This window comes from Coregonus lavaretus (assembly GCF_964263955.1).
Source record: "Coregonus lavaretus genome assembly, chromosome: 7".
Taxonomy (NCBI): domain Eukaryota; kingdom Metazoa; phylum Chordata; class Actinopteri; order Salmoniformes; family Salmonidae; genus Coregonus; species Coregonus lavaretus.
Window position 1 is genome coordinate 50,004,916 of NC_139994.1, and position 16,427 is coordinate 50,021,342.

The following is a 16,427-nucleotide window of genomic DNA, read 5'->3' on the forward strand; positions in this document are numbered from 1 at the left end:
TCCCTTGCTGATTTTGTACGTTTCCCCACTGACAAAGAAATGATCAGTCTATAATTTTAATGGTAGGTTTATTTGAACAGTGAGAGACAGAATAACAACAAAAAAATCCAGAAAAACGCATGTCAAAAATGTTATGAATTAATTTGCATTTTAATGAGGGAAATACAGTGGGGAAGAAAAGTATTTAGTCAGCCACCAATTGTGCAAGTTCTCCCACTTAAAAAGATGAGAGAGGACTGTAATTTTCATCATAGGTACACGTCAACTATGACAGACAAATTGAGAAGAAAAAAATCCAGAAAATCACATTGTAGGATTTTTAATGAATTTATTTGCAAATTATGGTGGAAAATAAGTATTTGGTCACCTACAAACAAGCAAGATTTCTGGCTCTCACAGACCTTTAACTTCTTCTTTAAGAGGCTCCTCTGTCCTCCACTCGTTACCTGTATTAATGGCACCTGTTTGAACTTGTTATCAGTATAAAAGACACCTGTCCACAACCTCAAACAGTCACACTCCAAACTCCACTATGGCCAAGACCAAAGAGCTGTCAAAGGACACCAGAAACAAAATTGTAGACCTGCACCAGGCTGGGAAGATTGAATCTGCAATAGGTAAGCAGCTTGGTTTGAAGAAATCAACTGTGGGAGCAATTATTAGGAAATGGAAGACATACAAGACCACTGATAATCTCCCTCGATCTGGGGCTCCACGCAAGATCTCACCCCGTGGGGTCAAAATGATCACAAGAACGGTGAGCAAAAATCCCAGAACCACACGGGGGGACCTAGTGAATGACCTGCAGAGAGCTGGGACCAAAGTAACAAAGCCTACCATCAGTAACACACTACGCCGCCAGGGACTCAAATCCTGCAGTGCGAGACGTGTCCCCCTGCTTAAGCCAGTACATGTCCAGGCCCGTCTGAAGTTTGCTAGAGTGCATTTGGATGATCCAGAAGAGGATTGGGAGAATGTCATATGGTCAGATGAAACCAAAATAGAACTTTTTGGTAAAAACTCAACTCGTCGTGTTTGGAGGACAAAGAATGCTGAGTTGCATCCAAAGAACACCACTGTGAAGCATGGGGGTGGAAACATCATGCTTTGGGGCTGTTTTTCTGCAAAGGGACCAGGACGACTGATCCGTGTAAAGGAAAGAATGAATGGGGCCATGTATCGTGAGATTTTGAGTGAAAACCTCCTTCCATCAGCAAGGGCATTGAAGATGAAACGTGGCTGGGTCTTTCAGCATGACAATGATCCCAAACACACCGCCCGGGCAATGAAGGAGTGGCTTCGTAAGAAGCATTTCAAGGTCCTGGAGTGGCCTAGCCAGTCTCCAGATCTCAACCCCATAGAAAATCTTTGGAGGGAGTTGAAAGTCCGTGTTGCCCAGCGACAGCCCCAAAACATCACTGCTCTAGAGGAGATCTCCATGGAGGAATGGGCCAAAATACCAGCAACAGTGTGTGAAAACCTTGTGAAGACTTACAGAAAACGTTTGACCTGTGTCATTGCCAACAAAGGGTATATAACAAAGTATTGAGAAACTTTTGTTATTGACCAAATACTTATTTTCCACCATAATTTACAAATTAATTAATTAAATATCCTACAATGTGATTTTCTGGATTTTCTTTTCTCATTTTGTCTGTCATAGTTGACGTGTACCTATGATGAAAATTACAGGCCTCTCTCATCTTTTTAAGTGGGAGAACTTGCACAATTGGTGGCTGACTAAATAAAAAAATGTCCCCACTGTACAGTGGGGAGAACAAGTATTTGATACACTGCCGATTTTGCAGGTTTTCCTACTTACAAAGCATGTAGAGGTCTGTCATTTTTATCATAGGTACACTTCAACTGTGAGAGACGGAATCTAAAACAAAAATCCAGAAAATCACATTGTATTATTTTAAAGTAATTAATTTGCATTTTATTGCATGACATAAGTATTTGATCACCTACCAACCAGTAAGAATTCCGGCTCTCATAGACCTGTTAGTTTTTCTTTAAGAAGCCCTCCTGTTCTCCACTCATTACCTGCATTAACTGCACCTGTTTGAACTCGTTACCTGTATAAAAAACACCTGTCCACACACTCAATCAAACAGACTCCAACCTCTCCACAATGGCCAAGACCAGAGAGCTGTGTAAGGACATCAGGGATAAAATTGTAGACCTGCACAAGGCTGGGATGGGCTACATGACAATAGGCAAGCAGCTTGGTGAGAAGGCAACAACTGTTGGCGCAATTATTAGAAAATGGAAGAAGTTCAAGATGACGGTCAATCACCCTCGGTCTGGGGCTCCATGCAAGATCTCACCTCGTGGGGCATCAATGATCATGAGGAAGGTGAGGGATCAGCCCAGAACTACACGGCAGGACCTGGTCAATGACCTGAAGAGAGCTGGGACCACAGTCTCAAAGAAAACCATTAGTAACACACTATGCCGTCATGGATTAAAATCCTGCAGCGCACGCAAGGTCCCCCTGCTCAAGCCAGCGCATGTCCAGGCCCGTCTGAAGTTTGCCAATTACCATCTGGATGATCCAGAGGAGGAATGGGAGAAGGTCATGTGGTCTGATGAGACAAAAATAGAGCTTTTTGGTCTAAACTCCACTCGCCGTGTTTGGAGGAAGAAGAAGGATGAGTACAACCCCAAGAACACCATCCCAACCGTGAAGCATGGATGTGGAAACATCATTCTTTGGGGATGCTTTTCTGCAAAGGGGACAGGACGACTGCACCGTATTGAGGGGAGGATGGATGGGGCCATGTATCGCGAGATCTTGGCCAACAACCTCCTTCCCTCAGTAAGAGCATTGAAGATGGGTCATGGCTGGGTCTTCCAGCATGACAACGACCCGAAACACACAGCCAGGGCAACTAAGGAGTGGCTCCGTAAGAAGCATCTCAAGGTCCTGGAGTGGCCTAGCCAGTCTCCAGACCTGAACCCAATAGAAAATCTTTGGAGGGAGCTGAAAGTCCGTATTGCCCAGCGACAGCCCCGAAACCTGAAGGATCTGGAGAAGGTCTGTATGGAGGAGTGGGCCAAAATCCCTGCTGCAGTGTGTGCAAACCTGGTCAAGACCTACAGGAAACGTATGATCTCTGTAATTGCAAACAAAGGTTTCTGTACCAAATATTAAGTTCTGCTTTTCTGATGTATCAAATACTTATGTCATGCAATAAAATGCAAATTAATTACTTAAAAATCATACAATGTGATTTTCTGGATTTTTGTTTTAGATTCCGTCTCTCACAGTTGAAGTGTACCTATGATAAATATTACAGACCTCTACATGCTTTGTAAGTAGGAAAACCTGCAAAATCGGCAGTGTATCAAATACTTGTTCTCCCCACTGTATGTATATATATAGATATATATTTGCAAGGAAAAAAACATATGGGGGATTGGAAGTGATGCAGATCATTACATTGATGGAAGTCACAATCTATCTGCAATTTTAAAGCTGATCTACCCCCTAAAAAAAAGAATTAAAAAAAAAAAAAAAAGAAAGAAAAGAACTGCAATGCTGCTGGGTTTTTCAAGCTCAACAGTTTCCCGTGGTCCACCACCCAAAGGATTTCCAGCCAACTTGACACAACTGTGGGAAGCATTGGAGTCAACATGGGCCAGCATCCCTGTGGAATGCTTTCGACACCTTGTAGAGTCCATGCCCCAACTAATTAAGGCTGTTCTGTGGGCAAAAGGGGCTGCAACTCAACATCAGGAAGTTGTTCCTAATGTTTTGTACACTCAGTGTTCACACATTCACAGATACACACACAGACACAAATATACTGTAGACAAAGACATCAGTGTTGGGGTTAATTCCACAAATTAAATTATAATTCAATCCAAACTCTTTCCCTTTAAATTCCATTTAATTCAATCCAAATTCCAAATCAGTCTTTGAATTCAGAGATAATTAAATTCCTCTCAATTGCAATGTTAGGTAAATTCAAAAAATTCAATTCCCAATGACATATTATCCCCAACAATTCCACAAATTCAAATTCTATTCGCTCAGACTTTCAGGCTGATCATATCACTGTTCAGACAGCCTAGCTATACTGAAAATATAGAAATAGAAGTTGAAATGATTTTTTTTTTAATCCAGCAGTCAATTCTTTATACTAAAGTGCATTAAACTCATTAACTGGGATTTTTTTTACAATTCCAATTCAAACAGTACAAACAGTCTAGTTCCAATTCAATTACAATTCCATACCTTTAAGATTGTTGAAATTCCAATTTAATTCAATGTAAATCCTCCACTTCATGAGTGATTGGAATTTCTAATTCAATTTGGAAGTGACCCCAACCCTGGTAGACATACACACATACACAGAAACATGCTACACTAATGAATACAAAGTGTGACCTACTCAACAAACATTCTCACACAACACACATACAAATAAATCAACAGTATCAGGGATTACAAACATCCCCATACATATAATAAATGGAGGCTGAGAAAGGAAAACCCTGAGAACAGTGGTAAAGAAACATTTTAACCCTAGTAATGAAAAAGCATTCCTTTCCCAGTGTTTTTGGCTTGTTTGTCTGCACACTGTTCGTGACCCTGAGTATGTCATCTAGACTACTACACAACAATGTCTTCAGTTTCAAACGTACTGGCTCTTCAACAAAGGTCACAAGCTATCTCTGTTTACATTAAAGCTGTCTACATTAAAGCTACAGTAATGTGCCATTGATTGACCTGTAACTGATAAGCCATTTAGAGTGACATTATATTATAGATACACAGGTTATAAATTAGTCTTGAGGTCTTTGCTCATCATAACCCTCAAAGCTCTGTATATCATCTTTGGTATAATCCTCCCAGCTTGCACATTTGGTTTCTTGGAAGTTGTGAGAACGTGTGTTTTTGGTTTCAGAACATTCCAGACTGTTCTGGGAACGTTTGTTTTTAGGTTGCAGGGAGGTTCTGAGAACTCTGGTTCCTTGACAGTTTTACTGGGAGGTTTTAATATAAACGTTGTGAAAGATTTATGGTTATTATTGTACGTTTTCTTAACACTCTAATAACGAAATGTCTAGGTTATTGAATAACTTTCACTGAATGTTTCAATAATACTTTTAATAGCACTGCTAGCTTATTTTAGGTTAACTTTTTTTAACTCCAAGCACAGAAAGGACAAAAGGAATTTCACTTGCTTAGGCATTACTCCTTCAAACACATTTTTTATTGTGACACGGCATCAGTGAGATTCAAACCTAGCATGACATGTTTTTCTACGCATACAAAGCTGCTCATTTTTAGTCTATTCAAACAGACCCCATTTCAAAGGAAAAAAGCATTCATTAAAGATCAGGTGTGGCCAATTAGTGGGTGCGGCCAAAAACACCTGAACACACCTAAATGTAACCATGTGTGTTTTTTTTTGTCAAGTTCCTTAAATGTGCTGAGAATGTTCTAAAACCAAGCAACTATCCTGCACCATTCCCAGAACGCTGTGGGAAGGTTGCATGCAAAATAACCATAGGACAACCACTCTCTATAAGAAACACATTTTGTGCTAGCTGGGCTCTCTTTTCGCCTCGTTCTTTATCTCCCTCGTCTCTCTCTCGCTCTCTCTCTCTCTCTTCTCTGTCCCTTGTGCCTTGAGGCCAGTAAATGTGACTTAATACCACACTGAAACACAGACTAATACAATAATAATGTTAGAATAATTAATACATCTACACACACACTAGAACAGCCCTAAGGCGTTGCATTCTATCACATTGAAACATTACGTTCTCTTGTTTATTTCTGTTGTGGTGGTTCTTTTCGCATGTTCTAGTTAGATTCATTTCCATATTAGGCTACTGTATAATATGGATGCTGTTCATAACTGTATCTGATGGAGAAAAACAACCTCCCCAATCAGCCAATTACCATCCTCACTGACTGGGAACATATGGAAGTTATGGTTCAATTAGGCTGGGGGTAAAAATAATCTAATCCATAAAATAGGTAAAGTAAATTAGGACAACTTTCCAATTAAGGACAAATCTGTGACTTGAGGGTTGGGATATTATGAGCTGCTGCAGGGAGGATGGAGCCACACTGAGACTGTGTCCTTGTTTATGTCCTGCTAACACGTGTTTGTCTGTGCGTGTGTGCGTGTGTGTTAAGGTCCTGCTCTGCTAACATGCAGAGCTGTGAGTAGGTTCTGATTCTGAATTTAACCCACTAATTTAATCATTTGAGGCCCAGTGCAGCAGCACTGTGAGTGTATCTATGTGGGGAGGATCGGTGTGTGAGTGTGTGTGTGTGCGTCTGTGTTTTTTTGTGTGTACGTGTGTGTGTGTGTGTGTGTGTGTACTGTGTGTGTTCTGGGAAAAGCCATGCGTTTGAAGGGTTTTCTAATGCATTTAGAATGATGATTTTGATCTGACTAATGCTCACCAAAGCCCCTGCTTGTTGAGGGAGGTGTTCAGCTGGCAGACGACTGAGCACGCATCTCTCCTTTTTGTTTCAGACAAGCCACAACTAGCTACATTATCCTGTGCCACACTAACTGCATCCAATGGTTGTTGTCAGCAACCGCATCCCAAAAAGCCAGTCTTTACAGGTATTTTTTATCCTCTGTATTTTAGTAGGAATTTCAGGGCTTGACATTCAGGTACATTTACCAGTGGCACACTGGGCCAGTACCAAGTGAAAACTACTGGCCCGAATGAGAAAATTACTGGCCCGGGCTCACAGGAAAGCAAGTTCTGCAAGCAGAATTTCAATCGTGGGTGATTTCATGTTTCATTTGCAGTCTGGGCAAATACCTTATAGCCAACCATAAAATCTGATATTTACACTGATTGTTTGGAAAACCAAAATAAAAAAACATCCCCCCCCCCCCCCAATGATGATATACAGTGGCTTGCGAAAGTATTCACCCCCTTTGGCATTTTTCCTATTTTGTTGCCTTACAACCTGGAATTAAAATGGATTTTTTTGGGGTTTGTATCATTTGATTTACACATCATGCCTAACACTTTGAAGATGCAAAATATTTTTTCTTGTGAAACAAACAACAAATAAGACAAAAAAACGGAAAACTTGAGCTTGCATAACTATTAACCCCCCCCCACCAACCTTTTGCAGCTGCAAGTCTCTTGGGGTAAGCCACTGGGATTTTTGCCCATTCTTCAAGGCAAAACTGCTCCAGCTCCTTCAAGTTGGATGGGTTTCGCTGGTGTACAGCAATCTTTAAGTCATACCACAGATTCTCAATTGGATTGAGGTCTGGGCTTTGACTAGGCCATTCCAAGACATTTAAATGTTTCCCCTTAAACCACTCGAGTGTTGCTTTAGCAGTATGCTTAGGGTCATTGTCCTGCTGGAAGGTGAACCTCTGTCCCAGTCTCAAATCGCTGGAAGACTGAAACAGGTTCCCCTCAAGAATTTCCCTGTATTTAGCGCCATCCATCATTCCTTCAATTCTGACCAGTTTCCCAGTCCCTGCCAATGAAAAACATCCCCACAGCATGATGCTGCCACCACCATGCTTCACTGTGGAGATGGTGTTCTCGGGGTGATGAGAGGTGTTGGGTTTGCGCCAGATATAGCGTTTTCCTTGATGGCCAAAAAGCTCAATTTTAGTCTCATCTTACCAGAGTACCTTCTTCCATATGTTTGGGAGTCTCCCACATGCCTTTTGGCGAACGTGTTTGCTTATTTTTTTCTTTAAGCAATGGCTTTTTTCTGGCCACTCTTCCATAAAGCCCAGCTCTGTGGAGTGTACAGTTTAAAGTGGTCCTATGGACAGATACTCCAATCTCCGCTGTGGAGCTTTGCAGCTCCTTCAGGGTTATCTTTGGTCTCTTTGTTGCCTCTCTGATTAATGCCCTCCTTGCCTGGTCCGTGAGTTTTGGTGGGCAGCCCTCTCTTGGCAGGTTTGTTGTGGTGCCATATTCTTTCAATTTTTTTATAATGGATTTAATGGTGCTCCGTGGGATGTTCAAAGTTTCTGATATTTTTTTATAACCCAACCCTGATCTGTACTTCTCCACAACTTTGTCCCTGACCTGTTTGGAGAGCTCCTTGGTCTTCGTGGTGCCGCTTGCTTGGTGGTGCCCCTTGCTTAGTGGTGCCCCTTGCTTAGTGGTGTTGCAGACTCTGGGGCCTTTCAGAACAGGTGTATATATACTGAGATCATGTGACACTTAGATTGCACACAGGTGGACTTTATTTAACTAATTATGTGACTTCTGAAGGTAATTGGTTGCACCAGATCTTATTTACGGGCTTCATAGCAAAGGGGGTGAATACATATGCACACACCACTTTTCCGTTATTTGTTTTTTTGAATTTTATGAAACAAGTTATTTTTTTCATTTCACTTCACCAATTTGGACTATTTTGTGTATGTCCATTACATGAAATCCAAATAAAAATCCATTTAAATTACAGGTTGTAATGCAACAAAATAGGAAAAACGCCAAGTGGGATGAATACTTTTGCAAGGCACTGTATAGCCTTAACATATTAAAATGTTAAAAATGTAATATTCCCCTCCAGAAATGAGCCCAATAAGATGAAAAGCAATATCTTTAGGGCCTGTACATGGTCCATATTATCAGGCAGGTGTGCTATTTTAGCAATAAGCATGATCACCTGTCTGATGCAGCATGGTGGCTACATGGCTGAAGCATGATCACCTGTCTAATGCAGCATGGTGGCTACATGGCTGAAGCATGATCACCTGTCTAATGCAGCATGGTGGCTACATGGCTGAAGCATGATCACCTGTCTGATGCAGCATGGTGGTTACATGGCTGAAGTATGGGGTTGTTCCTCTGCATTGTTTACCACAATGGGCTAACCATTATGATGGCGCCGGAGAGGATGGCTGCCGTTTTACAGCCCTCTAACCAATTGTACTATTATGTGTGTTTTTTCGCATTATTTGTAATTTATTCTGTACATAATGTTTCTGTCATCGTCTCTTATTACCAAAAAGAGCTTCTGGATATCAGGACAGCGATTATTCACCTTGTATTGGACGAAGATTTTTTCCTCAACGAGTCGGACGCGAAGGATATCCTACAGAGACCCGCCAAGGCCCAAATCCCCGTCATTCGCAGGAGAAAGAGACTGAGATATCGTGGTGTATGTCGGGGTGCCTTGTAAGGATCCGACGGCGAGCGAGTAAACTGCCTCTTCCATCATCCTATTAGCCAATGTTCAATCATTTGAAAATAAATTAGATGACCTAAGATTACGGTTATCCTACCAACGGGACATATCGTGGCTGAATGACAACATGGACAACATACAGCTGATGGGATATACGCTACATCGGCAGGATAGAACGGCTGACTCCGGTAAGACAAGGGGTGGCGGTCTGTGTATATTTGTAAACAACAGCTGGTGCACAAAATAAAAAACTAAGGAAGTCTCGAGGTTTTGCTCGCCTGAGGTAGAGTATCTTATGATAAGCTATAGACCACACTATTTACCAAGAGAGTTTTCATCTATATTTTTCATAGCTGTCTATTTACCACCACAAACCAATGCTGGCATTAAGATTGCACTCAATGAGCTGTATATGGCCATAAGTAAACAGGAAAACGCTCATCCAGAGGCAGCGCTCCTAGTGGCCGGGGACTTTAATGCAGGGAAACAAATCCGTTCTACCTAATTTCTACCAGCATGTTAAATGTGCAACCAGAGGAAAAAAAACTCTAGACCACCTTTACTCCACACACAGAGACGCATACAAAGCTCTCCCTCGCCCTCCATTTGGCAAATCTGACCATAACTCTATCCTCCTGATTCCTGCTTATAAACAAAAACTAAAGCAGGAAGCACCAGTGACTCGGTTAATAAAAAAGTGGTCAGATGACACAGATGCTAAGCTACAGGACTGTTTTGCTAGCACAGACTGGAACATGTTCCGGGATTCTTCAGATAGCATTGAGGAGTACACCACATCAGTCACTGGCTTCATCAATAAGTGCATCGCTGACGTCGTCCCCACAGTGACCGTACGTACATACCCCAACCTATATACCCCAACCAGAAGCCAGGCAACATCCGCACTGAGCTAAAGGGTAGAGCTGCCGCTTTCAAGGTGCGGGACTCTAACACGGCAAAGAGTCAATACAGGACTAAGATTGAATCGTACTACACCGGCTCTGACGCTCGTCGGATGTGGCAGGGCTTGAAAACTATTACAGACTACAAAGGGAAGCACAGCCGCGAGCTGCCCAGTGACACAAGCCTACCAGACGAGCTAAACCACTTCTATGCTCGCTTCGAGGCAAGCAACACTGAAGCATGCATGAGAGCACCAGCTGTTCCGGATGACTATGTGATCACGCTCTCCGTAGCCGATGTGAGTAAGACTTTTAAGCAGGTCAACATTCACAAGGCCGCAGGGCCAGACGGATTACCAGGACGTGTACTCCGAGCATGTGCTGACCAACTGGCAAGTGTCTTCACTGACATTTTCAACATGTCCCTGACTGAGTCTGTAATACCAACATGTTTCAAGCAGACCACCATAGTCCCCGTGCCCAAGGACACTAAGATAACCTGCCTAAATGACTACCGACCCGTAGCACTGACGTCTGTAGCCATGAAGTGCCTTGAAAGGCTGGTCATGGCTCACATCAACACCATTATCCCAGAAACCCTAGACCCACTCCAATTTGCATACCGCCCCAACAGATCCACAGATGATGCAATCTCTATTGCACTCCACACTGCCCTTTCCCACCTGGACAAGAGGAACACCTACGTGAGAATGCTATTCATTGACTACAGCTCAGCGTTCAACACCATAGTGCCCTCAAAGCTCATCACCCTCTGCAACTGGATCCTGGACTTCCTAACAGGCCGCCCCCAGGTGGTAAGGGTAGGTAGCAACACATCTGCCACGCTGATCCTCAACACGGGGGCCCCTCAGGGGTGCGTGCTCAGTCTCCTCCTGTACTCCCTGTTCACCCATGACTGCATGGCCAGGCACGACTCCAACACCATCATTAAGTTTGCCGACGACACAACAGTGGTAGGCCTGATCACCGACAACGATGAGACAGCCTATAGGGAGGAGGTCAGAGACCTGGCCGTGTGGTGCCAGGATAACAACCTCTCCCTCAATGTGACCAAGACAAAGGAGATGATTGTGGACTACAGGAAAAAAAAAGAGTACTGAGCACGCCCCCATTCTCATCGACGGGGCTGTAGTGGAACAGGTTGAGAGCTTCAAGTTCCTTGGTGTCCATATCACCAACGAACTATCATGGTCCAAACACACCAAGACAGTTGTGAAGAGGGCACGACAAAGCCTATTCCCCCTCAGGAGACTGAAAAGATTTGGCATGGGTCCTCAGATCCTCAAAGAGTTCTACAGCTGCACCATCGAGAGCATCCTGACTGGTTGCATCACCGCCTGGTATGGCAATTGCTCGGCCTCCAACCGCAAGGCACTACAGAGGGTAGTGCGTATGGCCCAGTACATCACTGGGGCCAAGCTTCCTGCCATCCAGGACCTCTATACCAGGCGGTGTCAGAGGAAGGCCCTCAAAATTGTCAAAGACTCCAGCCATCCTAGTCATAGACTGTTCTCTCTGCTACCGCACGGCAAGCAGTACCGGAGCGCCAAGTCTAGGTCCAAAAGGCTTCTCAACAGCTTCTACCCCCAAGCCATAAGACTCCTGAACAGCTAATCATGGCTACCCGGACTATTTGCACTGCCCCCCCAAAACACCCCATCTTTTTACGCTGCTGCTACTCTGTTAATTATTTATGCATAGTCACTTTAACTCTACCCACATGTACATATTACCTCAACTACCTCAACTAGCCGGTGCCCCCGCACATTGACTCTGCACCAGTACCCCCCTGTATATAGCCTCCCTACTGTTATTTTATTTTACTTCTGCTCTTTTTTTCTCAACACTTTTTTGTAGTTTTTTGTTGTTTTTTGTTGTTTTATTTTACCTTTTTAGTAAAAAAATAAATGCATTGTTGGTTAAGGGCTGTAAGTAAGCATTTAACGGTAATGTCTACACCTGTTGTATTCGGTGTATGTGGCAAATAAAATGTGAATTGATTTGATTAGCTAGATCACAGACTCTAAATATGATCTTGTTGATGGTTTAATGTCCTAAAAAAAAAACTCCCAGTGGCACCAAAAAAATCATGTGATTTTTACAGTGTTTATAAATACAGTGTAATTGTGTGAACTTTACAGTGAATATAGGCCTACCGTTTATGCATTCCAATGGCCGATGCGCTTCCCGCTGACTTTTTAAAAATGGTCATGCCAGATACTAGGATTGTAAAACGCTGCCAATTGCGCAAAAATTGGTGTTGACAAATAAATCATACAGCTGTAAAGCTGGGATCCTGCTCTTTTCAATAACTGTCGTCAAAACTGTTGTCTTTTCCCGAGATTGCATTTAGGAATGTTGCGGAGTGACTGGGCTTATTAAAACACGTTTCTTTCCACGCAGCAAAGCAACCAGCTGTGTGAGGAGTTGCGCGGATTACCACCCGACAGTTGATATTCAGCTAATTAATAAACGGCATAGCTCATTAACTGCTTCGGGAATTAATATGGTTTTTAAACAATTATATAGACTACAGAATAGCATTATTACAATATTCTGTATTTATTCCTGTATTTAACTTAACCAGCAAGTGATTTGTGTAAATAATATTCATGTCTTGACAAGCAAGCAGCTCCTTAGCGTAGGCCTAAGTAGATCTTTCTTTGCTAGTTATGTCATCGCTGTGTCTGATATGAAAAAAGACTGAAAAGCAGGTGGAGGTCCTTTTGAATGCACATGCCGATGTTCAACTCTGAACTGATGAGCTTCCCGCCTCCGCTGAGACGGGTCTGGCGCGAGTATCCAGGATGTAGCCTCGGAAAACGAATGCTGGTTGATAACAAGTGTGAATCATCAGACGTCGGGAAGATTGTGAAGGATGAAATACAAATATATATATTTTTTCTGTTTTGGAGTTGTACTGGCCCAAGTGGGCCATATGAAAGTTTGTTTAACTGGCCCGGTGAGCTCGGCAGAAGTTGCCGGGCCAACGGGCAGCCCAGAATAACGAGCCCTGAATTTCACAAGGGGGAATATTTTCAGTTCAGCTCGGCAAAACGCCAAGAGGCAAGTAACCTTTTCATTGAGGCCTTGTTACTGGGGTGACATGCATCTCTCTGACCCCTGACCTTTAACTCTGTGACTTTTGACCCCTCTTTCCCTCCCCTGCGGGGGCAGACTGACTTACCTCAGCCTGTGGTGGCCCTTGTCTTTGTAAGGTGCGATGTCCAGGGACGTCTCTTCCCATGTCATGGAGATGCCCTCCAGCGACTGGAAGGAGAAGAGAAAAAAAGTCAACGTTTGAATGCTAATGTTAACAGACGGAACTGATCTCAAGTGCAAATTCTGAGAGGCGCTGGAGGGCGCGTGTGTGCGTGTGTGTATGCAACCGTGTGCGTGTGCGTGTGCGTGTGCTTGTGTGTTGCGGGTGATCTGATCTGCACCCCTTCTTTTATGATGATTTCTGAATCAGCAGCAGCTTGAAGCAGCTCTTAAGACAGGAAACCATTGATCTTGGCAGGTACCTACAGTGAGAGGCATTACATGGCCATGGTGTCTCTACCCATTTTATTTTCTCCCTCCCTCTCTCTCTCTCTCTTTTTTTTCTCCCTCTCCTCCTCCATGACTTCTCAATGAACCGCGTTGGGGTTTGAGGGGCTAGGAGGGCTTGGAGGGAGGGCAAGGGGGCTATTTCAAATGCCTCTGTTCCCTGGCGGCCGATGGTATTCACACACCATATCTGTGTTGATGTAACCTCTGTGAGAGGGGAGCGCTGTGTCTGGGAATTCATAGGGTTAAAGGCTGCTGGGGCGAGGGAAGGGAGGGATAGAGAGAGAAAGAAAGAGGGGGGAGAGGGAGAGACCGAGAGAGAGACCCTCAGAGATGCTTACACAGCACAAACAGATCTGGGACCAGGCTAACTTAACCCCTTATGGTTCTTAGTTAAGACTGTACTTGGGGGTTATAATCAGGTTTGGGGTCAATTCCAATTTAATTCAGTCACAAATTGACTTAATAGAAATGGAAGTGACCCCAACTACCCTGGTTATAAGAGCAGATGTACACTGCACCTGTGGGCCATTCATCATTCTAACACTACACTGACCTTACTGAATGCTTTGATATGCTGTGATCACAGATGAGGTGCCATTACACTCCCTGAAGACTTCCAAGATCAGGAGTGAGTAATTACATTTGGACCTTTGTCCCTTATAACCAAAGCAAAAGGCTCCGATGACTGAACCTTCAGACCCTAGAGGCTGAGAGATGCTGGGACTGGGAGTCCATGATTAACGTGCTATTGAAAAAGACTACACTTTGCTGTTAATCCTGTACAGTAGGTACGAGAGAGAGGGAGAGAGAGAGGGAGGTAGAGAGGAGGAGAGAGAGGTAGGGAACGAGAGAGAGTGAGAGAAAGGGAGAGAGAGTGTAAAGGAGAAGGGTCTGACTCTGACCTGTTCTATGGAGAGCTCTTTGCTGGCGGCTCCGGATATCTCAGAGATCTTGTCAGCGTGCTGCTCCAAGCCCAGGGCCACGATCTTCTCCAGGGTGAACTCTGGACTGGTGTGGTCGAACGACCGCTGAACCTCGTGGCAGATCTGCTTCCAGTGCCTGGCAACAACAACCACGAACAGTCACCAGCTCAACAGGACACACACTGTAGAGTATGAAGGTAGAGGAGTGGGGAGGAAAGAGCGTATTGAAGGGATGGATGTTTAAATGTATGTGTATTGGGTGTTTTTATTTTATTTTTTATTACTTTTGTATATTATTATTTATGTATTTTTATTTGCTGTTTAATATTCCAACCACTGATATATGGTTGAAAGGTGCTGTCCTGTTTGCTGTCTTGTTGGTTATGTTTTTGTTGTTATTAGTGTTATGTAATGGTGTAATGTCATATTGATAAAAAATGTATAAGAAACTTTATTGACAAAAATAAGAAATGACTGGTAGAGACCAGATTTACCAATGTTTGATGTTTGATGTGATTTTCTTGGACTACTTTTGGGATCATACCACAGGTCCAATGTTCCTATCAAGTTGGGTAGTTATATTATATTGTATTCAATCTTGTCTGTGTGAAGTGAGGCTTACAGTTATAAAAACATGGAGGGTGTGGTACCATCATGTAACTGGATATTATGGATGCAGTCCTATAACTTTAGTGGGTCAAAGCACTGACTGTCATGGTGATTGATAATATTGACACATTGAAGGAGGAGTATTAATGGAAGAGGAGGAGGGAGAAGGAGGAAGAGGATAGATAAGGAATATGTGCCAGAAGTCAGCCTCTGGCTATGTTCTGCCATTTAATCACAGCTTGGATTCCTCTCACTAGGAAACCCCTTAGAGACCCACAGCACCACGGTACCTTAGCACCACTTGACTTTAACCCCAAGACACCTGCCCTTCCTTAACTACAGACCAGACCAGACACACAACCCAACCCAACCCAACCCCACCACCATCTCTCTCTCTCTCTCTCTCTCTCTCTCTCTCTCTCTCTCTCTCTCTCTCTCTCTCTCTCTCTCTCTCTCTCTCTCTCTCTCTCTCTCTCTCTCTCTCTCTCTCTCTCTCTCTCTCTCTCTCTCTCTCTCTCTCTCTCTCTCTCTCTCTCTCTCTCTCTCTCTCTCTCTCTCTCTCTCTCTCTCTCTCTCTCTCTCTCTCTCTCTCTCTCTCTCTCTCTCTCTCTCTCTCTCTCTACAATAGAAAATGTGTTTTCTCTTTCTGTCTTTTCTCTTTTTCAGCTTTTTTTCTCTCTCTCCGTCAGATGTAATCCTCTGTTTATTTTCTTCTATTCCCCAGAGCGCGGCCCAGTCAGGAAGGATCTTTCAGAAGGTTACATCAGTGCCGATAGGCCACAACGTTATCTCGGAAATCTCTCTCTCTCTCTACGTCCCTCTCTCTCTCTCCCTCTCCCTGTCTTTAGGTTCCCTGTCAAAACATTCCGGATCGAGCTGGATGGATGGGAAGTTGGGAACGTTGTTTTGGGAACGCCACAACCAATCAGAGGGGGCTGATGGGAGGAAGTGAAGTCGTGACTAGGACCCCAAAACACCAGCCCTTCCTTAACTACAGACCAGACCAGACACACAACCCAACCCAACCCCACCATCTTGCACTCAGATCTCTTTCTCTCCTTTAGGAGGAACTGATGTCCTGTAGAACCTCTGGGAAAGTGAGTGAAAAAAAAATTGGGGGAGCCCAGTGAGTGTTTACAATCCTCCAGGCAGGGACTGGCGCCAGCCCCCTTGGCTCAGTGTGAGGATAGGAACTGGGGAAGGGACGGAGAAAAAAGATTGAGGTGTCACGACTTCCTCCGAAGCTGCCTCCCCTCCTTG

At 43.7% G+C, this 16,427-nt stretch overlaps 1 protein-coding gene across 1 annotated transcript in view; it reads right to left on the minus strand.

Annotated features, from left to right (window-relative positions):
- The window catches only part of dnah2 (dynein, axonemal, heavy chain 2), a gene marked incomplete at its 5' end in the record, with an annotated part of 216,531 nt that overhangs the window by 121,382 nt on the left and 78,722 nt on the right, over positions 1 to 16,427 (minus strand). Inside the window, 2 exons of the mRNA XM_084165815.1 lie at positions 13,271 to 13,353; positions 14,538 to 14,694. Coding sequence (XP_084021941.1) covers positions 13,271 to 13,353; positions 14,538 to 14,694 — 240 coding nt within the window. The remainder of the gene's footprint in view (positions 1 to 13,270; positions 13,354 to 14,537; positions 14,695 to 16,427) is intronic.